This window comes from Heptranchias perlo, chromosome 21 (genome assembly GCF_035084215.1).
Source record: "Heptranchias perlo isolate sHepPer1 chromosome 21, sHepPer1.hap1, whole genome shotgun sequence".
Lineage (NCBI taxonomy): Eukaryota > Metazoa > Chordata > Chondrichthyes > Hexanchiformes > Hexanchidae > Heptranchias > Heptranchias perlo.
In genome coordinates this window covers 51,356,519-51,380,394 of record NC_090345.1, presented here as the reverse complement: position 1 = coordinate 51,380,394, position 23,876 = coordinate 51,356,519, and the positions used below count along the sequence as shown (strand labels likewise).

General features: G+C 55.2%; 1 protein-coding gene across 1 annotated transcript in view; it reads left to right on the top strand.

Moving 5' to 3' along the window:
• The first annotated feature begins 5,172 nt into the window (after positions 1-5,172).
• kifbp (kinesin family binding protein) overlaps positions 5,173-23,876 on the top strand; it is a 35,343-nt gene continuing 16,639 nt past the window's right edge. The window contains exons 1-4 of the mRNA XM_068002649.1: positions 5,173-5,580; positions 7,613-7,711; positions 8,791-8,870; positions 18,256-18,439. Of these exons, the coding sequence (XP_067858750.1) occupies positions 5,200-5,580; positions 7,613-7,711; positions 8,791-8,870; positions 18,256-18,439 (744 nt within the window). The 5' untranslated portion in view covers positions 5,173-5,199. The remainder of the gene's footprint in view (positions 5,581-7,612; positions 7,712-8,790; positions 8,871-18,255; positions 18,440-23,876) is intronic.

Sequence of the window (23,876 nt, the reverse complement as noted above, 5' to 3'; positions counted from 1 at the left end):
GTTGGTTGTGGAATCGCTTCGCTCTGTCCATAGCATGTTGCTTCCGCTGTTTAGCATGCATGTAGTCCTGAGTTGTAGCTTCACCAGATTGGCACCTCATTTTTAGGTACACCTGGTGCTGCTCCTGGCATGCTCTTCTACACTCCTCATTGAACCAGGGTTGATCTCCTGGTTTGTTGGTAATGGTAGAGTGAGGAATATGTCGGGCCATGAGGTTACAGATTGTGCTGGAATACAATTCTGCTGCTGCTGATGGCCCACAGCACCTCATGGATGCCCAGTTTTGAGCTGTTAGATCTGTTCTGAATCTATCCCATTTAGCACGGTGGTAGTGCCACACAACACGTTGGATGGTGTCCTCAGTGCGAAGACGGGACTTCGTCTCCACGAGGACTGTGCGGTGGTCACTCCTACCAATACTGTCATGGACAGGTGCATTTGCGACAGGTAGATTGGTGAGGACGAGGTCAAGTAGGTTTTTCCCTCATGTTGGTTCACTCACCACCTGCAGCAGGCCCAGTCTAGCAGCCATGTCCTTCAGGACTCGGCCAGCTCGGTCAGTAGTGGTACATGTGGAATCTGACGTCGTGTTTACGGATGGTGTCCCCGAGGGGCAGCATGTAGATGAGAAATAGGAGGGGTTCAGGGATAGATCCTTGGGGGACTCCAGAGATAACGGTGCGGGAGCGGGAAGAGAAGCCATTGCAGGAAATTCTCTGGCTACGACTGGATAGATAAGAATGGAACCAGGTGAGTGCAGTCCCACCCAGCTGGACAACAGAGGAGAGGCGTTGGAGGAGGATGGTGGGGTCAACTGTGTCAAAGGCTGCAGACAGGTGGAGAAGGATGAGGAGGGATAGTTTACCATCGTCACAGTCACATAGGATGACATTTGTGACATTGATAAGGGCTGTTTCAGTACTGTGGCAGGGGCAGAAACCTGATTGGAGGGATTCAAACATGGAGTTGTGGGAAAGATGGGCACGGATTTGGGAGGCGACAAAACGTTCAAGGAGGTTGGAGAGGAAAGGGAGGTTGGAGATGGGGAGGCTGGAGATGGGGAGGTTGGAGATGGGGTGGTAGTTTGCAAGGACAGAGGGGTCAAGGGTGGGTTTTTTGCGGAGAGGTGTGATGATGGCAGGTTTGAAGAGGAGTGAGACAGTACTTGAGGAGAGGGAACCGTTAACAATATCAGCTAACACAGGAGCCAGGAAGGTGAGTTGGGTGGTCAGCAGTTTGGTGGGAATAGGGTCGAGGGAGCAGGAGGTGGATCTCATGGTCAAGATGAGCTCAGAGAGGGCATGAGGGGAGAGAGGAGAGAAACTAGAGAAAGATGCGAGTTCAGGGCTAGGGCAGGGGGGAACCTATGGGGAAGTTTGGCTTGGTGGGCGAGGGGAAGGGAGGGAAACAACAGAGGCAGCTGAACGGAGGGTCTCAATCTTCGTGACAAAGAAGTCCATGAGCTCCTCGCACTTGTTGGAGGTGAGGGGGCAGGGGAGAGGGGTTTAAGAAGACGGTTTGTAGTGGAGAAGAGAAGCCGGGGCCGGGGCCATCTTTGCATTCCACGATGATCCTGGAATAGTGAGCAGTTTTGGTAGAGGAGAGCAGGACCCGATAGTGCTCCATGTGGCCCAGCCAGATCTGGCGATGAATGGCTCAACCAGTTATCTATCATATAAGTTCAAGTCTGTGTCTCTTGGACTTAAGGGAGCGGAGATGAGGGCCATACAAGGGGGAATGACCAGGGTGAGAGAGAGTAATGGTTTTAATGGGGACAAGGGCATCAAAGGTGAGGATATCACAGTGTGTTACAGCACAGGAGGAGGCCATTCGGCCCATCGTGCCTGTGCCAGCTCTTTGAAAGAGCTATCCCATTAGTCCCATTCCCCTGCTCTTTCCCCATAGCCCTGTAAATTTTTTCCCTTCAAGTATTTATCCAATTCCCTTTTGAAAGTTATTATTGAATCTGTTTCCACCACCCTTTCAGGCAGTAAATTCCAGATCATTATAACTCGCTGCATAAAAAAACGTTTCCTCATGTCACCTCTGGCTCTTCCAATCATCTTAAATCTGTGTCCTCTGGTTACTGACCCTTCTGCCACTGGAAACAGTTTCTCCTTATTTACTCAATCAAAACCCTTCATGATTTTGAACACCTCAATCAAATCTCCCCTTAACCTTCTCTGTTCTAAGGAGAACAACCCCAGCTTCTCCAGTCTCTCCACATAACTGAAGTCCCTCATCCCTGGAACCATTCTAGTAAATCTCCTCTGCATCCTCTCCAAGGCCTTGACATCCTTCCTAAAGTGTGATGCCCAGAATTGGACAATACTCCAGCTGAGGCCTAACCAGTGTTTTATAAAGGTTTAGCATAACTTCCTTGCTTTTACTGTTTCTCCTCATTCTTCCTACCAAAATGCATCACTTCACACTTCTCTGTGCTAAATTTCATTTGCCATGTATCTGCCCATTTCACCAGTCTGTCCATGTCCTCCTGAAGTTTGTTACTATCTTCTACATTGTCTACTGCATTCTGAGTTTCGTGTCATCTTCAAACTTTGAAATTATTCCCTGCATACCCAAGTCCAGATCATTAATATATATCAAAAAGAGCAGTGGTCCTAATACTGACCCCTGGGGAACACCACTGTATACTTCCCTCCAGTCTGGAAAACAGACTGATTGTGACTGAGGAGGTCGGTAGCTGCAGAAATATCATGGTGAATGGAGGGTCAATGGTTAGACAATCAGGAATTTGAAACTTGGGGAGTTTTTCCCAGGGGTGGATGCAGAAGGAAGTGGGGTTGGGAGGGGGATACAAGGAAGTGATCAGAGATGGTCTCATCGGTGATTGACACAATGGGAGTAGAGAGGCCACATGAGATGGATACACTGGAGAGGGTTGTACAGGACTGATGCGAGTGTAAGGAGAACAAGCTCTGAGCAAAGGTTAGAGAGGCTCATACCTTACTACACAGAAAGAAGTCAGTTAAGAGAGGACATTGGTGTCGTATGTAACATATTAAATCTGGATCTGTCCCAGTGTAACTCATGGGTAGGGGGCACCTGGAGGGTGGGTTTACCCGTTACTGGTCTACACACTGATGGGTAGGGGGCACCTGGAGGGTGGGTTTACCCGTTACCGGTCTACACACTGATGGGTAGGGGGGACCTGGAGGGTGGGTTTACCCGTTACCGGTCTACACACTGATGTCTAACTGTGACAGTGATTTGTGCCTCGATGTATTACACAAATGTACTGAAACAAGAGATCACATGACTGACAAGTGAAAATTATACACAGCTCATCGAGACTGAAAGGCACAGGTCTGAGAGAGAATATTTGGAATACTATCTCGTACCAACTTTACAAAACGTGTTGATATCTTGCCCTCCCTCTTCACAACCTCTGAGTCCCACTTATTTACATTATAATATTTTGCTTCACCTCCCACAGTTGTTTGGAGTTTGCCCGAGATGCCATTACTTTGATTTCCCTCCTCCCGCCTCAAAACCCTCCCCTCCCGACCCCCCCACAACCCTCCCCTCCCCCTCACGGCCCTCCCCTCCCCCCCCCCCCACGGCCCTCCCCTCCCCACCCCCCCACAACCCTCCCCACCCGACCCCCCCACAACCCTCCCCTCCCCCTCACGGCCCTCCCCTCCCCACCCCCCCCCACGGCCCTCCCCTCCCCACCCGACCCCCACACAACCCTCCCCTCCCCACCCCCGCACGGCCCTCCCCCCACGGCCCTCCCGACCCCCCCGCGGCCCTCCCGACCCCCCATGACCCTCCTGACCCCTACAACCCTCCCGACCCCCCCACAACCCTCCCCTCCCCCCCCCTCACGGCCCTCCCCTCCCCCCCCCCACACAACCCTCCCCTCCCCACCCCCGCACGGCCCTCCCCCCACGGCCCTCCCGACCCCCCCGCGGCCCTCCCGACCCCCCATGACCCTCCTGACCCCTACAACCCTCCCGACCCCCCCACAACCCTCCCGACCCCCCCACAACCCTCCTGACCCCCGACCCCGCTCAGTGACAAAATAAACTCATCCGAACAGCATTACCTCAGAAATGATATTTAATAATAAGTGCAGCCACTCACATTTTCAGGTTTTTTTGGGTGCAGTTTGTGCTTCACATTTTGAACATTTTCTGGCTGTCATTGTGTGTTCCACAGGATCAGGGTGAAAGCTGCAACTCTCACTGATGGCTCGTCTCTCACACACACCATGAGTCCTCAGGAGCTGGATATCCACAGCACCCAAGACCCAGGTGGAATGTCCAACTCAAGCCCCTGCCCCCGTGGGGGCATAAATTACATAGAATTTTACAGCACAGAAACAGGCCATTCGGCCCATCTGGTCTGTGCTGGTGTTGTTGAAAGGCACAGGTCTCTCAGACAGAATATTTGGAATACTATCTAGTACCAACACGAGCCTCCCTCCCTACTTACCTCTACCCACCCTGCCCCATATCCTGCTATTTCCTTCTCCCTCATGTATGGATCAAGTCCCCCCTCTGATACATCGATACTATCTGCTTCAACCACTCCGTATTCCCACCACTCTCTATAAAGAAATTCCTCCTGAATTCTTGATTTGATTTCTTGGAATCTTACACACAGGTCAGTCAGCCCATCGTGCTGTTAGAGGCTCTCTTATATTGATGCCCTCTTCTGCTCTTCACTCCTGAATGCGTACCAAACCCAACTGATTATTTTTCACCTACAAGCCTCGTGAGCGTCCGCAGGATATTCACCTGTGGGGGCATCACAACCAAGTTTGATGCCGGCCTCAACCAGTGTCTCCATTTGCAAACTACCAACGGGGATAGTGATCAGGAGTCGGAAACCTCGCTGACTTTCCCCTCCTTAGACAGTGGCTCTGAGGCCAACTCGAGTGAGCCCTTCCACCCTGCACCGACTCCTCCCCGCCGCCCGGTGGCGCTGTCCCGGACTCCTGCACCGACTCCTCCCCGCCGCCCGGTGGCGCTGTCCCGGACTCCTGCACTGCCTCCTCCCCGCCGCCCGGTGGCGCTGTCCCGGACTCCTGCACCGACTCCTCCCCGCCGCCCGGTGGCGCTGTCCCGGACTCCTGCACCGACTCCTCCCCGCCGCCCGGTGGCGCTGTCCCGGACTCCTGCACCGACTCCTCCCCGCCGCCCGGTGGCGCTGCAGCCATCACTAGGGGTGAAGATGGCGGCGGAGGGAGGCGGCCCGGAGCTGGGCCTGAGGTACTCGCGGGCCCTGAGCCTGTCCGAAGTGGAGTCCAAGCAGGACCCGGAAACCGAGCCCTACCGCTCCAAGTACGCGGCGCGGGAGCTACTGAAGGAGCTGAAGGCCGCGGTGGGCCAGTGGGCCCAGGCCGGGGACTTGGAGGATGAGCGGGCCCAGGAGAGGCGCTCCCAGCACGGTCACTGGTTGGAGAAGCTGGGGGTGCTCGAGCTGCAGCTCGGCATCAACCACACGGAGACAGAGGAGCTGTCGGCCGGCGAGGAGCACCTGGCCAAGTGCGTGCGGGTCCTGGAGCCCCTTAAACTCAGGCCCGGGGCCGTGTCTGTCTTCATTCAGGCCGAGGTAAGGCCCGCGGGCCCGACCAATCAAAGCCCGTCACTCCTCAAACCCCGCCCCTCCAGTCACTCACCCCGCCCCCTCCCGATTTACCCCGCCCCTCCCGTCAAGCCCCGCCCCCGACAAACCCCGCCCCTCCCGTCAAACCCCGCCCCTCGGCACTAACCCCGCCCATCTAACAAACCCAATTGAATTTTTTGAGGAGGTAACTAACGTGGTAGATAAGGGAGTGTCTACAGATGTTGCTTATATGGACTTCCAGAAGTCGTTCGATAAGAATCCACGTAAGAGTCTGTTAACAAAAATAAGAGCGCATGGAATTGGAGGCAACCTATTGGCTTGGATAGGGAATTGGTGAGGAGGTAGGACACAGAGAGTGGGGGTGTAGGGAATTCACTCTGATTGATGGGATGTGATGAGTGGAGTCCCCCCCAGGGATCTGTTCTGAGGCCTCAGCTTTTTGCCATAAATATCAATGGATGACAGAGTGGAGAAAAGTTTGTTGAGGACACTAAGTTTGGATGGACAGTAAGTCGTGTAGGTGGGAGCAGGAGGTCGTTAAGGGATAGTGGTAGATTAAGTGAGTGGGCAAAAGTGATGCAGTAGAGTTCATTGTGGGGAAATGAGGCATCCAAGGAAGATCGATCAGAGTATTTTCTAAATGGTGAGAAGCTCGGAACTGTGGAGGAGCAGAGAGATTTCAGAGTCTAAATACACAAATCATCACAAGCCAGTAGACAGATACAAAAAATAATTTAAAAGGCTAATAAAATGTTGACCTTTATCTCAAGGGGCTGGAAGGGGGAGGAACTTATGATTTAGTTGCATAAAGCTCTGGTCAGATCCCATCTGGAGACTGGGTTCAGGTCTGGGCACCGCACCTCAGGAAGGATTTATTGGCCCTGGAGCGGGTGCAGCACAGATTCACCAGAATAATGCAGGGGTTTAGAGGGTTAAATTATGAGGACAGGTTGAATAAACTTGGTTTGTACTCCCTTGACTAAAGGAGATTGAGGGGTGATCTGATCGAGGTGATTAAAATGATATAAGGATTTGATAGGGTAAATACAGAGAAACTATTTCCTCTGGTGGGGCAATCGAGAACAAGAGGGCACAATTTAACATTAGTGAGGCCATTCAGGAGTGCAGCATTTACATGTGGCAGGGACAGAAACCTGATTGGAGGGATTCAGACATGGAGTTGTGGGAAAGATGGGCACGGATTTGGGAGGCGACAAAACGTTCCAGGACATTGGAGAGGAAAGGGAGGTTGGAGATGGGGAGGTTGGAGATGGGGAGGTTGGAGGTGGGGAGGTTGGAGGTGGGGAGGTTGGAGATGGGGAGGTTGGAGGTGGGGAGGTTGGAGATGGGGAGGTTGGAGATGGGGAGGTTGGAGATGGGGAGATTAGAGGTGGGGAGGTTGGAGATGGGGAGGTTGGAGGTGGGGAGGTTGGAGATGGGGAGGTTGGAGATGGGGAGGTTGGAGATGGGGAGGTAGTTTGCAAGGACAGAGGGGTCAAGGGTGGGTTTTTTGAGGAGGGAACATAGGAACAGGAGTAGGCCATTCAGCCCCTCGTGCCTGCTCCGCCATTTGATAAGATCATGGCTGATCTGTGATCTAACTCCATATACCTGCCTTTGGCCCATATCCCTTAATACCTTTGGTTGCCAAAAAGCTATCTATCTCAGATTTAAATTTAGCAATTGAACTAGTATCAATTGCCGTTTGCGGAAGAGAGTTCCAAACTTCTACCACCCTTTGTGTGTAGAAATGTTTTCTAATCTCACTCCTGAAAGGTCTGGCTCTAATTTTTAGACTGTGCCCCCGACTCCTAAAATCCCCAACCAGCGGCAATAGCAGGTATAATGATGGCAGATTTAAAAGGGGGGGGGGGAAACGGGACAGTACCTGAGGAGAGGGAACCGTTAACCCCAACCCACCCTGAGTAACATTCAAACTCCCAGCCATTAAATTAAAATTCCAATCTCATTGATAAATTTACAGAAGTTGTGTGTACTTTGTTCTGTTGATTTTCAGAACCAGTTGGGTATCCTATGGGCAGGGCTGGAGGAAATGGAAAAAGCACAGACCTATCTGGAAGATGCTGAAGCACTTTACAACCAGTACACCAAGGAGGTAAGGTGGAATCTTCATCAAATGGCAACAGGATGAGGAGAACCAACAAAAAAAGGACATGGGATCCTGGGCTTTATTAATAGAGGCACAGAGTACAGATGCAAGATAGCTATGGTAAACCTTTATAAACACTGGTTAGGCCTCAGCTGGAGTATTGTGTTCAATTCTGGGCACCACACTTTAGGAAGGATGTCATGGCCTTGGAGAGAGTGGATTGGATAAATATTTGAAGGGGAAAAATTTGCAGGGCTACAGGGAAAGAGCAGGGGAATGGGACTAATGGGATAGCTCTTTCAAAGAGCCAGCACAGGCACAGTGGGCTGAATGGCCTCCTGTGCTGTATGATTCTATGACTGGTGTGTGTATATTGGACAGGGTGGGGGGAGGAGGAGAAAAGCATGACAGGGAATACATTGCTTCATGATAAACAGTCATTGTGCTGACTAAAAGCCCTGATACCACAGACACCTGCATATGAGAGACAACAAAGTGGGGCCCTTCCCAGGTGGGAGAGAACCCGCTCGCATGGACCCACCCTCCCAACTGGAACTGCTTTTCTTTTCCCTGTTTGAAACAGTGCACCCTGTATGTGAGTCCTTACCTTGTGTTAGATTGCCACCAGACTGCACTATGTTCCCAATGTTTATTAAAGCAGTTTGAATGTAACACTAAAGGTGATTGGCCAGCAGCAACAGGGACTGCTGAGGGAGAGGAAGTTCAGTGAGGGTTGGGGCTCCTGATCGCTGTCCAGTGATTCCTGGTGGAGCTCAGGTCATCAGCTGGGGACAAGATGGAGCTTGGATGTGATGCTATCTATGGTGCAAAGAAAAACTTACTCGAGAAGTTCCTCTCCAAAACAAAGAAGAGGTTGCTGCTTAGGACAACAATCGAAGAAAGGGGCATTTGGTTGAGCTTATCACAAGCTGCTGTGAAACTGTAGCCCAAGAGATGGTGCCTTCAGGAGAGGTGGGGGAGGAAACTGGGTAGGAAAAGGGAGACAGGCCAGTAATTGCAGAGCGACGATGTGTGTGATAAAGATTCATGAGGTGTGTAAAGCCAGTGTGTTATTTATTGTTTAGATTGGGACTCCACCTTTGGATACTCATGAGCACTTCATGGCAGAAGAAGAGAGGTTGAGTGAGCAGGAGAGACATAAACGGTAGGGTGCTTCTAAACATGCGTTCGTCAGATTTACCTGTAAACTTCAGAGACACAGTCTCGAGAGTTCAGAGGGCTAGGAATTGTGTGGCCGTGACCCCGCCCCCTGCGCCGTGACCCCGCCCCCGCCTCACCGCCCCCCTTCATTTGTCAATTCCCAACAGTGCAAATGAGACTGAGGTCCAGCTACTTATTAGTTTGTCTTTTTAACTTTTGTCCTGAGGATTTGGGGAGACTTCCAGTGATCAAATGATTGGTGGCACAAAAACCCCTTCCTGCAGGATTGTACCGTCCCCTGCGAGGAGCCAAGGAGCATTGAGGCTTAAAATAAACATCGATGGGCTCTCCCACTGTGTAACTGACCCGACCCTGCCCGGTGTGTAACTGACCCGACCCTGACCGGTGTGTAACTGACCCGACCCTGACCGGTGTGTAACTGACCCGACACTGACCGGTGTGTAACTGACCCGACACTGACCGGTGTGTAACTGACCCGACCCTGCCCGGTGTGTAACTGACCCGACCCTGCCCGGTGTGTAACTGACCTGACACTGACCGGGGTGTAACTGACCCGACCCTGCCCGGAGTGTAACTGACCCGACCGTGACCGGTGTGTAACTGACCCGACCCTGCCCGGTGTGTAACTGACCCGACACTGACCAGTGTGTAACTGACCCGACACTGACCGGGGTGTAACTGACCCGACCCTGCCCGGAGTGTAACTGACCCGACACTGACCGGCGTGTAACTGACCCGACACTGACCGGCGTGTAACTGACCCGACACTGACCGGAGTGTAACTGACCCGACACTGACCGGTGCGTAACTGACCCGACACTGACCGGTGTGTAACTGACCCGACCCTGACTGGGATGTAACTGACCCGATCCGGAGTGTAACTGACCCGACACTGACCGGTGTGTAACTGACCCGACACTGACCGGTGTGTAACTGACCCGACACTGACCGGTGTGTAACTGACCCGACACTGACCGGAGTGTAACTGACCCGACACTGACCGGAGTGTAACTGACCCGACACTGACCGGAGTGTAACTGACCCGACACTGACCGGTGTGTAACTGACCCGACACTGACCGGAGTGTAACTGACCCGACCCTGACCGGGGTGTAACTGACCCGACACTGACCGGAGTGTAACTGACCCGACCCTGCCCGGTGCGTAACTGACCCGACCCTGACCGGGGTGTAACTGACCCGACCCTGACCGGGGTGTAACTGACCCGACCCTGACCGGCGTGCAACTGACCCGACCCTGACCGGCGTGCAACTGACCCAACACTGACCGGAGTGTAACTGACCCGACCCTGACCGGGGGGTAACTGACCCGACCCTGCCCAGTGTATAACTGACCCGACCCTGCCCGGTGTGTAACTGACCCGACCCTGACCGGAGTGTAACTGACCCGACCCTGACCGGGGTATAACTGACCCGACCCTGCCCGGGGTGTAACTGACCCGACCCGACCCTGCCCGGGGTGTAACTGACCCGACACTGACCGGATTGCATCTGACCCGAAACTGACCGGAGTGTAACTGACCCGACACTGACCGGTGTGTAACTGACCCGACCCTGACCGGAGTGTAACTGACCCGACCCTGACCGGGGTGTAACTGACCCGACCCTGACCGGGGTGTAACTGACCCGACCCTGCCCGGTGTGTAACTGACCCGACCCTGCCCGGGGTGGAACTGACCCGACCCGACCCTGCCCGGGGTGTAACTGACCCGACACTGACCGGGGTGTAACTGACCCGACCCTGCCCGGAGTGTAACTGACCCGACCGTGACCGGCGTGTAACTGACCCAACACTGACCGGAGTGTAACTGACCCGACCCTGCCCGGGGGGTAACTGACCCGACCCTGACCGGGGGGTAACTGACCCGACCCTGCCCAGTGTATAACTGACCCGACCCTGCCCGGTGTGTAACTGACCCGACCCTGACCGGAGTGTAACTGACCCGACCCTGACCGGGGTATAACTGACCCGACCCTGCCCGGGGTGTAACTGACCCGACCCGACCCTGCCCGGGGTGTAACTGACCCGACACTGACCGGATTGCATCTGACCCGACACTGACCGGAGTGTAACTGACCCGACACTGACCGGTGTGTAACTGACCCGACCCTGACCGGAGTGTAACTGACCCGACCCTGACCGGGGTGTAACTGACCCGACCCTGACCGGAGTGTAACTGACCCGACCCTGCCCGGTGTGTAACTGACCCGACCCTGCCCGGGGTGTAACTGACCCGACCCGACCCTGCCCGGGGTGTAACTGACCCGACACTGACCGGGGTGTAACTGACCCGACCCTGCCCGGAGTGTAACTGACCCGACCGTGACCGGTGTGTAACTGACCCGACCCTGCCCGGTGTGTAACTGACCCGACACTGACCAGTGTGTAACTGACCCGACACTGACCGGGGTGTAACTGACCCGACACTGACCGGTGTGTAACTGACCCGACACTGACCGGCGTGTAACTGACCCGACACTGACCGGAGTGTAACTGACCCGACACTGACCGGTGCGTAACTGACCCGACACTGACCGGTGTGTAACTGACCCGACCCTGACTGGGATGTAACTGACCCGATCCGGAGTGTAACTGACCCGACACTTACCGGTGTGTAACTGACCCGACCCTGCCCGGTGTGTAACTGACCCGACCCTGCCCGGGGTGTAACTGACCCGACCCGACCCTGCCCGGGGTGTAACTGACCCGACACTGACCGGATTGCATCTGACCCGACACTGACCGGAGTGTAACTGACCCGACACTGACCGGTGTGTAACTGACCCGACCCTGACCGGTGTGTAACTGACCCGACCCTGACCGGTGTGTAACTGACCCGACCCTGACCGGTGTGTAACTGACCCGACCCTGACCGGTGTGTAACTGACCCGACCCTGACCGGGGTGTAACTGGCCCGACCCTGCCCGGGGTGTAACTGGCCCGACCCTGCCCGGGGTGTAACTGGCCCGACCCTGCCCGGGGTGTAACTGACCCGACCCTGCCCGGGGTGTAACTGACCCGACCCTGCCCGGGGTGTAACTGACCCGACCCGACCCTGCCCGGGGTGTAACTGACCCGACCCTGACCGGTGTGTAACTGACCCGACCCTGACCGGTGTGTAACTGACCCGACCCTGACCGGGGTATAACTGACCCGACCCTGACCGGGGTATAACTGACCCGACCCTGCCCGGGGTGCAACTGACCCGACCCGACCCTGACCGGTGTGTAACTGACCCGACCCTGACCGGTGTGTAACTGACCCGACCCTGACCGGTGTGTAACTGACCCGACCCTGACCGGTGTGTAACTGACCCGACCCTGCCCGGGGTGTAACTGACCCGACCCTGACCGGTGTGTAACTGACCCGACCCTGACCGGTGTGTAACTGACCCGACCCTGCCCGGGGTGTAACTGACCCGACCCTGACCGGTGTGTAACTGACCCGACCCTGACCGGTGTGTAACTGACCCGACCCTGACCGGGGTGTAACTGACCCGACCCTGCCCGGGGTGTAACTGACCCGACCCTGACCGGTGTATAACTGACCCGACCCTGCCCGGGGTGTAACTGACCCGACCCGACCCTGCCCGGGGTGTAACTGACCCGACCCGACCCTGCCCGGGGTGTAACTGACCCGACCCTGACCGGAGTGTAACTGACCCGACCCTGACCGGAGTGCAACTGACCCGACCCTGACCGGGGTATAACTGACCCGACCCTGCCCGGGGTGTAACTGACCCGACCCGACCCTGACAGGTGTGTAACTGACCCGACCCTGACCGGTGTGTAACTGACCCGACCCTGCCCGGGGTGTAACTGACCCGACCCTGCCCGGTGTGTAACTGACCCGACCCTGACCGGTGTGTAACTGACCCGACCCTGACCGGTGTGTAACTGACCCGACCCTGCCCGGGGTGTAACTGACCCGACCCTGCCCGGGGTGTAACTGACCCGACCCTGACCGGGGTGTAACTGACCCGACCCTGACCGGGGTGCAACTGACCCGACCCGACCCTGCCCGGGGTGTAACTGACCCGACCCTGCCCGGGGTGCAACTGACCCGACCCGACCCTGCCCGGGGTGTAACTGACCCGACCCTGACCGGAGTGTAACTGACCCGACCCTGACCGGGGTATAACTGACCCGACCCTGCCCGGGGTGTAACTGACCCGACCCGACCCTGCCCGGGGTGTAACTGACCCGACACTGACCGGATTGCATCTGACCCGACACTGACCGGAGTGTAACTGACCCGACACTGACCGGTGTGTAACTGACCCGACCCTGACCGGAGTGTAACTGACCCGACCCTGACCGGGGTGTAACTGACCCGACCCTGACCGGAGTGTAACTGACCCGACCCTGCCCGGTGTGTAACTGACCCGACCCTGCCCGGGGTGTAACTGACCCGACCCGACCCTGCCCGGGGTGTAACTGACCCGACACTGACCGGGGTGTAACTGACCCGACCCTGCCCGGAGTGTAACTGACCCGACCGTGACCGGTGTGTAACTGACCCGACCCTGCCCGGTGTGTAACTGACCCGACACTGACCAGTGTGTAACTGACCCGACACTGACCGGGGTGTAACTGACCCGACACTGACCGGTGTGTAACTGACCCGACACTGACCGGCGTGTAACTGACCCGACACTGACCGGAGTGTAACTGACCCGACACTGACCGGTGCGTAACTGACCCGACACTGACCGGTGTGTAACTGACCCGACCCTGACTGGGATGTAACTGACCCGATCCGGAGTGTAACTGAACCGACACTGACCGGTGTGTAACTGACCCGACCCTGCCCGGTGTGTAACTGACCCGACCCTGCCCGGGGTGTAACTGACCCGACCCGACCCTGCCCGGGGTGTAACTGACCCGACACTGACCGGATTGCATCTGACCCGACACTGACCGGAGTGTAACTGACCCGACACTGACCGGTGTGTAACTGACCCGACCCTGACCGGTGTGTAACTGACCCGACCCTGCCCGGGGTGTAACTGACCCGACCCTGACCGGTGTGTAACTGACCCGACCCTGACCGGTGTGTAACTGACCCGACCCTGCCCGGGGTGTAACTGGCCCGACCCTGCCCGGGGTGTAACTGACCCGACCCTGACCGGTGTGTAACTGACCCGACCCTGACCGGTGTGTAACTGACCCGACCCTGACCGGTGTGTAACTGACCCGACCCTGCCCGGGGTGTAACTGACCCGACCCTGCCCGGGGTGTAACTGACCCGACCCGACCCTGCCCGGGGTGTAACTGACCCGACCCTGACCGGTGTGTAACTGACCCGACCCTGACCGGTGTGTAACTGACCCGACCCTGACCGGGGTATAACTGACCCGACCCTGACCGGGGTATAACTGACCCGACCCTGCCCGGGGTGTAACTGACCCGACCCGACCCTGACCGGTGTGTAACTGACCCGACCCTGACCGGTGTGTAACTGACCCGACCCTGACCGGTGTGTAACTGACCCGACCCTGACCGGTGTGTAACTGACCCGACCCTGCCCGGGGTGTAACTGACCCGACCCTGACCGGTGTGTAACTGACCCGACCCTGACCGGTGTGTAACTGACCCGACCCTGCCCGGGGTGTAACTGACCCGACCCTGACCGGTGTGTAACTGACCCGACCCTGACCGGTGTGTAACTGACCCGACCCTGACCGGTGTGTAACTGACCCGACCCTGACCGGGGTGTAACTGACCCGACCCTGCCCGGGGTGTAACTGACCCGACCCTGACCGGTGTATAACTGACCCGACCCTGCCCGGGGTGTAACTGACCCGACCCGACCCTGCCCGGGGTGTAACTGACCCGACCCGACCCTGCCCGGGGTGTAACTGACCCGACCCTGACCGGGGTATAACTGACCCGACCCTGCCCGGGGTGTAACTGACCCGACCCGACCCTGACAGGTGTGTAACTGACCCGACCCTGACCGGTGTGTAACTGACCCGACCCTGCCCGGGGTGTAACTGACCCGACCCTGCCCGGTGTGTAACTGACCCGACCCTGACCGGTGTGTAACTGACCCGACCCTGACCGGTGTGTAACTGACCCGACCCTGCCCGGGGTGTAACTGACCCGACCCTGCCCGGGGTGTAACTGACCCGACCCTGACCGGGGTGTAACTGACCCGACCCTGACCGGGGTGTAACTGACCCGACCCTGCCCGGGGTGCAACTGACCCGACCCGACCCTGCCCGGGGTGTAACTGACCCGACCCTGCCCGGGGTGCAACTGACCCGACCCGACCCTGCCCGGGGTGTAACTGACCCGACCCTGACCGGAGTGTAACTGACCCGACCCTGACCGGGGTATAACTGACCCGACCCTGCCCGGGGTGTAACTGACCCGACCCGACCCTGCCCGGGGTGTAACTGACCCGACACTGACCGGATTGCATCTGACCCGACACTGACCGGAGTGTAACTGACCCGACACTGACCGGTGTGTAACTGACCCGACCCTGACCGGAGTGTAACTGACCCGACCCTGACCGGGGTGTAACTGACCCGACCCTGACCGGAGTGTAACTGACCCGACCCTGCCCGGTGTGTAACTGACCCGACCCTGCCCGGGGTGTAACTGACCCGACCCGACCCTGCCCGGGGTGTAACTGACCCGACACTGACCGGGGTGTAACTGACCCGACCCTGCCCGGAGTGTAACTGACCCGACCGTGACCGGTGTGTAACTGACCCGACCCTGCCCGGTGTGTAACTGACCCGACACTGACCAGTGTGTAACTGACCCGACACTGACCGGGGTGTAACTGACCCGACACTGACCGGTGTGTAACTGACCCGACACTGACCGGCGTGTAACTGACCCGACACTGACCGGAGTGTAACTGACCCGACACTGACCGGTGCGTAACTGACCCGACACTGACCGGTGTGTAACTGACCCGACCCTGACTGGGATGTAACTGACCCGATCCGGAGTGTAACTGAACCGACACTGACCGGTGTGTAACTGACCCGACCCTGCCCGGTGTGTAACTGACCCGACCCTGCCCGGGGTGTAACTGACCCGACCCGACCCTGCCCGGGGTGTAACTGACCCGACACTGACCGGATTGCATCTGACCCGACACTGACCGGAGTGTAACTGACCCGACACTGACCGGTGTGTAACTGACCCGACCCTGACCGGTGTGTAACTGACCCGACCCTGCCCGGGGTGTAACTGACCCGACCCTGACCGGTGTGTAACTGACCCGACCCTGACCGGTGTGTAACTGACCCGACCCTGCCCGGGGTGTAACTGGCCCGACCCTGCCCGGGGTGTAACTGACCCGACCCTGACCGGTGTGTAACTGACCCGACCCTGACCGGTGTGTAACTGACCCGACCCTGACCGGTGTGTAACTGACCCGACCCTGCCCGGGGTGTAACTGACCCGACCCTGCCCGGGGTGTAACTGACCCGACCCGACCCTGCCCGGGGTGTAACTGACCCGACCCTGACCGGTGTGTAACTGACCCGACCCTGACCGGTGTGTAACTGACCCGACCCTGACCGGGGTATAACTGACCCGACCCTGACCGGGGTATAACTGACCCGACCCTGCCCGGGGTGTAACTGACCCGACCCGACCCTGACCGGTGTGTAACTGACCCGACCCTGACCGGTGTGTAACTGACCCGACCCTGCCCGGGGTGTAACTGACCCGACCCTGACCGGTGTGTAACTGACCCGACCCTGCCCGGGGTGTAACTGACCCGACCCTGACCGGTGTGTAACTGACCCGACCCTGACCGGTGTGTAACTGACCCGACCCTGCCCGGGGTGTAACTGACCCGACCCTGCCCGGGGTGTAACTGACCCGACCCTGACCGGTGTGTAACTGACCCGACCCTGACCGGTGTGTAACTGACCCGACCCTGACCGGGGTGTAACTGACCCGACCCTGCCCGGGGTGTAACTGACCCGACCCTGACCGGTGTATAACTGACCCGACCCTGCCCGGGGTGTAACTGACCCGACCCGACCCTGCCCGGGGTGTAACTGACCCGACCCGACCCTGCCCGGGGTGTAACTGACCCGACCCTGACCGGAGTGTAACTGACCCGACCCTGACCGGAGTGTAACTGACCCGACCCTGACCGGGGTATAACTGACCCGACCCTGCCCGGGGTGTAACTGACCCGACCCGACCCTGACAGGTGTGTAACTGACCCGACCCTGACCGGTGTGTAACTGACCCGACCCTGACCGGTGTGTAACTGACCCGACCCTGACCGGTGTGTAACTGACCCGACCCTGACCGGTGTGTAACTGACCCGACCCTGCCCGGGGTGTAACTGACCCGACCCTGCCCGGTGTGTAACTGACCCGACCCTGACCGGTGTGTAACTGACCCGACCCTGACCGGTGTGTAACTGACCCGACCCTGACCGGTGTGTAACTGACCCGACCCTGCCCGGTGTGTAACTGACCCGACCCTGCCCGGTGTGTAACTGACCCGACCCTGCCCGGGGTGTAACTGACCCGACCCTGCCCGGGGTGTAACTGACCCGACCCTGACCGGGGTGTAACTGACCCGACCCTGACCGGGGTGTAACTGACCCGACCCTGCCCGGGGTGCAACTGACCCGACCCGACCCTGCCCGGGGTGTAACTGACCCGACCCTGCCCGGGGTGCAACTGACCCGACCCGACCCTGCCCGGGGTGTAACTGACCCGACCCTGACCGGAGTGTAACTGACCCGACCCTGACCGGAGTGTAACTGACCCGACCCTGCCCGGGGTGTAACTGACCCGACCCGACCCTGACCGGTGTGTAACTGACCCGACCCTGACCGGTGTGTAACTGACCCGACCCTGACCGGTGTGTAACTGACCCGACCCTGCCCGGGGTGTAACTGACCCGACCCTGCCCGGGGTGTAACTGACCCGACCCTGCCCGGTGTGTAACTGACCCGACCCTGACCGGGGTGTAACTGACCCGACCATGCCCGGGGTGTAACTGACCCGACCCTGCCCGGGGTGTAACTGACCCGACCCTGCCCGGTGTGTAACTGACCCGACCCTGCCCGGGGTGCAACTGACCCGACCCGACCCTGCCCGGGGTGTAACTGACCCGACACTGACCGGAGTGTAACTGACCCGACCCTGACCGGAGTGTAACTGACCCGACCCTGACCGGAGTGTAACTGACCCGACCCTGACTGGGGTGTAACTGACCCGACCCTGACCGGAGTGTAACTGACCCGACGCGGTGTGTAACTGACCCGACACTGACCAGAGGGTAACTGACCCGACACGGTGTGTAACTGACCCGACCCTTTCTTTGAGTGACACAGTGTGTTGTGTTTGGGCAGGTTTGAGAAGGTTTACACTCACACCTTGTATTACCTGGCACAAGTCTACAAACACCTGGACATGAATGAGAAGGCTGCCTGGTACTGCCACACTACCCTCCAACGCCAGCTGCAGTTCACCCGTTACAATCCCGTGGAATGGGCCATCAATGCCGCCACCCTGTCACAGTATTACATCACCAAGGTAAGCCTGACTGCGCTCAGTCTCCAGCAGCAGTCCTTCTTTGTGTTTAGTGGCAGGTGTGGGGACACGGGCAGTGTCAGGCTCAGTGTGGGCTTGATTTGGGGATTTAAGGAATAATCTGTGAGCTCCTAGCTGCTCGTAGTGGAAAATGGTGGACGTGCTCCCCATGTTACTCCATCCATTGTGGAAAACGGGCCCTGTCAACTTCTGAGAGAGGATTCCCGACATAAAGACCACTGCAGGATGCTTCACCAGAGTGAGGAGTACTGGGCGTGGGGTGGGGTGGATACAGCAGCAGCAGCTCATGGCTGGCCTTGGTGCTGAAATCTGTGAGTTCCTCTCTCAATGCTTGAGGTGAGGGGGGAGAGGAGGGCCGATGGTGCTGGGAACAAGAGGCCTGGGATTATCCATTCCCCCAGGATGATCCGGGAATGGTGGGGTGGTTTTGATTGAGGAGAGTTGCAGCCAAGTCCGATCAGGCTGGTTCTACTGGGCTTTGTGCCCCTCAGAAGATGGAAGTTGTACTGGGGCGGGGGCAGGGGCAGGGGCTAGGGGCAGGGGCAGGGGCGGGGATTGTGGTAGTTTCACTGGGAGCAAGGGGCTAGAGATGAGAGTGCGTTTTCAGCAAATCAGCAGCAATGCGGGGGATGGTGGTGAGTGGAGGGCCTGAGGTGGGAGGGGAGGAGGGTTGGGAATTTGAGAGCGAGGCTTCTCCTAGGGAGAATTTTTCCATGAATGGTTGTTGAAAGTTTCTATTAACATTTTCATTCCTATTTTAAAAACACCAGACCGAAAGGTTTAACCCTTGGTCTGTGCTGAATTAATAGATCACGGCTCTGAAGGTGATAGGGTGCCACAATTGTCCTCAGTGCCCCAGGGCCTGACAGAAAAATTTTGCAGAGTTCTTGGGCCCCTGAGAGCCCTCTCGTGACTCCTGCTGGAAATATGTGTGTAATCACAGGACAGGAATTGGCAGCGTTGAGACGCTCCGTCTGCCCAGGCACATGCTGGAAGAAAGGCCATTATGGTCAGGTCCCAGAGGGTCAGAGCTGTGGAGCGTAGCCCAGCAGGAGTGCATGGAGCCCAGCAGGAGGGAGCCGAGCCCAGCAGGAAGGAGCCATACCCAGCAGGAGAGAGCAGAGCCGTACAACATAGGAACAGGAGTAGACCATCAGTCCCTCGATGCTGTTCCATCGTTCACTGAGATCATGGTTGATCTGTATCCTAACTCCATCCGCCCGCCTTGGCTCCATGTCCCTTAATACTCTTGGCTAGCAAAAACCTATCGATCTCAGTTTTTTGTGGGAGAGAGTTCCACACTTCCACCTCCCTTTGTGTGATGAAGTGTTTCCTAATTTCTCTCCTGAATGGCCTGGCTCTGATTTCAAGGTTATGTCCCCCAGTCCCAGACTCCCCCACCAGCGGGAAAAGTTTCTCTCTATCAATTCCTTTTAAAATCCTAAGAACCTCAATCAAATCTTTTATATTCCAGGGAATACAAGCCTAGTTCATGTAATCTCTCCTCATCATCCAACCCTTGGAGCCCTGATAACATTCTGGTGAATCTGCACTGCACTCATTCCAAGGCCAAAATATCCTTTGTAAAGTGCAGTGCCCAGAACTGTACTCAGTACTCCAGGTGTGGTCTAACCAGGGCTTTGTGTAGCTGTAGCAAAACTTCCCCTTTATATTCTAGCCCTCTAGATATAAGGGCTAACATTCCATTCGCCTTTTTGATTATTTTTTGTACCTGACTAGTACATTTTAGTGATCTGTGTACACGGACCCCTAAATCTCTTTGAACCTCCACTGTTCCTAGCTTTTGGTGGACGAGTTCGTGGAATGCATTCGAGACAGTTTCCGAGAACAATATGAAGTGCAACCAACCAGGGAACAAGCTATTTTAGATCTTGTCTTGTGCAATAAGATAGGGTTAAATAGTTATCTCATAGTAAGGGATCCTCTGGGGAAGAGTGATCATAATATAATAGAATTTCACATTGAGTTTGAGAGTGACGTACTTGAGTCTTAAACTTAAACAAAGTCAATTACATGGGTATGAGGGCGAGTTGGCTAAGGTTGATCGGGAAATTAGATTAAAGATATGAGGGTAGATAAGCAATGGTGAACATTTAAAGAAATATTTACATAAGAACACAAGAAATAGGAGCAGGAGGAGGCCACAGGGCCCCTCGAGCCTTCTCCATTGTTCAATAAGATCATGGCTGATCTTCGACCTCAACTCCACTTTCCTGCCTGATCCCCATATCCCTTGATTCCCCTGGATTCCAAAAATCTATCGATCTCAGCCTTTAATATATTCAACGACTCAGCATCCACAGCCCTCTGGGGTAGAGAATTCCAAAGATTCACAACCCTGTGAGTGAAGAAATTCCTTCTCATCTCAGTCTTAAATGGCCGACCCCTCATCCTGAGACTATGCCCCCTAGTTCTAGACACTCCAACTGTGGGAAACTGTCTCTCAGCATCTACCTTGTCAAGCCCCCTCATAATCTTATATGTTTCAATGAGATCACCTCTCATTCTTCTAAACTCCAGAGAGTATAGGCCCACTCTACTCAGCCTCTCCTCATAGGACAACCCTCTCATCCCAAGAATTAATCTAATGAACTTTCGTTGCACTGCATCTAAGGCAAGTGTATCCTTCCTTAGATAAGGAGACCAAAACTGTACACAGTACTCCAGGTGAGGTCTCACCAAAGTCCTATACAACTGTAGTAAGACTTCCTCACTCTTGTACTCCAGCCCCCTTGCAATAAAGGCCGACATGCCATTTGCCTTCCTAATTGCTTGCTGTACCTGTATGCTAACTTTTTGTGTTTCTTGTACAAGGACACCCAAATCCCTCTGAACACCAACATTTTATAGTTTCTCACCATTTAATAAATATTCTGTTTTACTATTCCTCCTGCCAAAGTGAATAACCTCACATTTCCCCAAATTACACTCCATCTGCCACCTTCTTGCCCACTCACTTAATCTGTCTATATCCCCTTGCAGACTCTTTGTGTCCACCTCACAGCTTACTTTTCCACCTAGCTTTGTATTGACAGCAAACTTGGATACATTACACTTGGTCCCTTTATCTAAGTCATTAATATAGATTGTAAATAGCTGAGGCCCAAGCACCAATCCTTGTGACACCCCACTAGTTACAGCCTGCCAACCCGAAAATGACCCGTTTATCCCTACTCTCTGTTTTCTGTCCGTTAACTAATCCTCTATCCATGCTGATATGTTACCCCCGACCCCGTGAGCCCTTATCTTGTGTAACAACCTTTTATGTGGTACCTTATTGAATGTCTTTTGAAAATCCAAATATACGACATCCACTGGTTCCCCTTTATCTACCCTGCTAGTTACATCCTCAAAAAACTCGAATAAATTTGTCAAACACTATTTCCCTTTCATAAAACCATGTTGACTCTGCCTAATCACGTTATGATTTTCTAAGTGCCCTGTTACCACTTCCTTAATAATGGTTTCCATCATTTTCCCGACAATTGATGTCAGGCTAACTGGCCTGTAGTTCCCTGTTTTCTCTCTCCCTCCTTTCTTGAATAGTAGGGTTACATTTGCTACTTTCCAATCCGCTGGGACCGTTCTAGAATCTAGGGAATTCTGGAAAATCGTAACCAACCAACACATCCACTATCCCTGTAGCCACCTCTTTTAGAACCCTAGTAGGCCATCGGGTCCAGGGGATTTATCAGCTTTTAGTCCCATTAGTTTCTCCAGTAGCTTTTCTAGAACCATAGAAAAGACAGAGCACAGAAGGGGGCCATTTGGCCCATCGTGTCTGCGCCGGCTCGAAGAACAACTAGGTGCCCATTCTGATCCCACCTTCCAGCACCCAGTCCGTCGCCCTGCAGCTTACAGCACTTTAGGTGCAGGTCCAGGTACTTTTTAAAAGAGTTGAGGGTCCTTGCCTCTACCATCAATTCGGGCAGCGAATTCCATACACCCACCACCCTCTGGGTAAAAAAGTTTTTCCTCATGTCCCCTCTAATCCTTCCGCCACTCATCTTAAATCTATGTCCTCTAGTTCTTGAACTCTCCGCTCGGGGAAACAGGTACTTCCTGTCTACTCTATCTGGGCCCCTCATAATTTTGTACACCTCAATCAAGTCTTCCCTCAGCCTCCTCTGCTCCAAGGAAAACAACCCCAGCCTATCCAATCTCTCCTCGTAGCTGCAGTTTTCAAGCCCTGGCAACATTCTTGTAAATCTTCTCTGCACTCTCTCCAGAGCAATTACGTCCTTCCTGTAATGTGGTGACCAGAACTGCGCACAATGCTCCAGCTGTGGCCTTACCAGTGTTTTACACAGTTCCATCATTACATCCCTGCTTTTGTATTCTATACCTCGGCTAATAACAGAGAGCATTCCGTATGCCTTCTTCACAACCTTATCTACCTGTACTGGAACCTTCAGGGACCTGTGCACATGCACTCCGAGGTCTATCACTTCCTCTACCCCTCTCAATATATTCCCCTTTACTGCATATTCCCTTTTACTCTTTGCCCTCCCTAAGTGCATTACCTCACACTTCTCCGGGTTGAACTCCATTTGCCACTTTTCCACCCACTCCACCAACCCATTGATATCTTCTTGGAGTCTACAGCTATCCTCTTCACTATCAACTACACGGCCAGTTTTTGTGACGTCTGCAAATTTGCCAATTATGCCCCCTACATTCAAGTCCAAATCATTAATATATACCACAAACAGCAAGGGACCCAACACTGAGCCCTGTGGGACATCACTGGAAACGGATTTCCATTCGCAAAGACATCCATCAACTTTTACCCTTTGCTTCCTGTTACTGAGCCAATTTTGGATCCAATTCACCACATTTCCCTGTATCCCATGGCCTTTTACCTTTCTGACCAGTCTGCCATGTGGGACCTTGTCAAATACCTTACTCAAATCCATGTAGACAACATCCACTGCACTACCCTCATCAATCCTCCTTGTCACTTCCTTAAAGAATTTAATCAGATTTGTAAGGCATGACCTTCCCTGAACAAATCCATGCTGACTATCCCTGATTAAACCATGCCTTTCCAAGTGACAGCTTATCCTATCTCTCAGTATTGATTCTAATAGTTTGCCCACCACTGAGGTAAGACTGACCGGCCTATAATTGTTCGGCCTTTCCCTCGTACCCTTTTTAAACAATGGTACTACGTTTGCAGTCTTCCAGTCCTCCGGTACCTCCCCTGTATCTAGTGAGGATTGGAAAATGATCCTCAGAGCATCCGCTATTTCCTCCCTGGCTTCCTTCAATAGCCTAGGAAGCAATCCATCCGGCCCTGCTGACTTATCAACTTTCGAGGATTCCAGTCCCTCTAGTACTTCCTCTCTCGTTATGTTTACCTTATCCAATATTTCACATCTCTCCTCTTTAACTACTA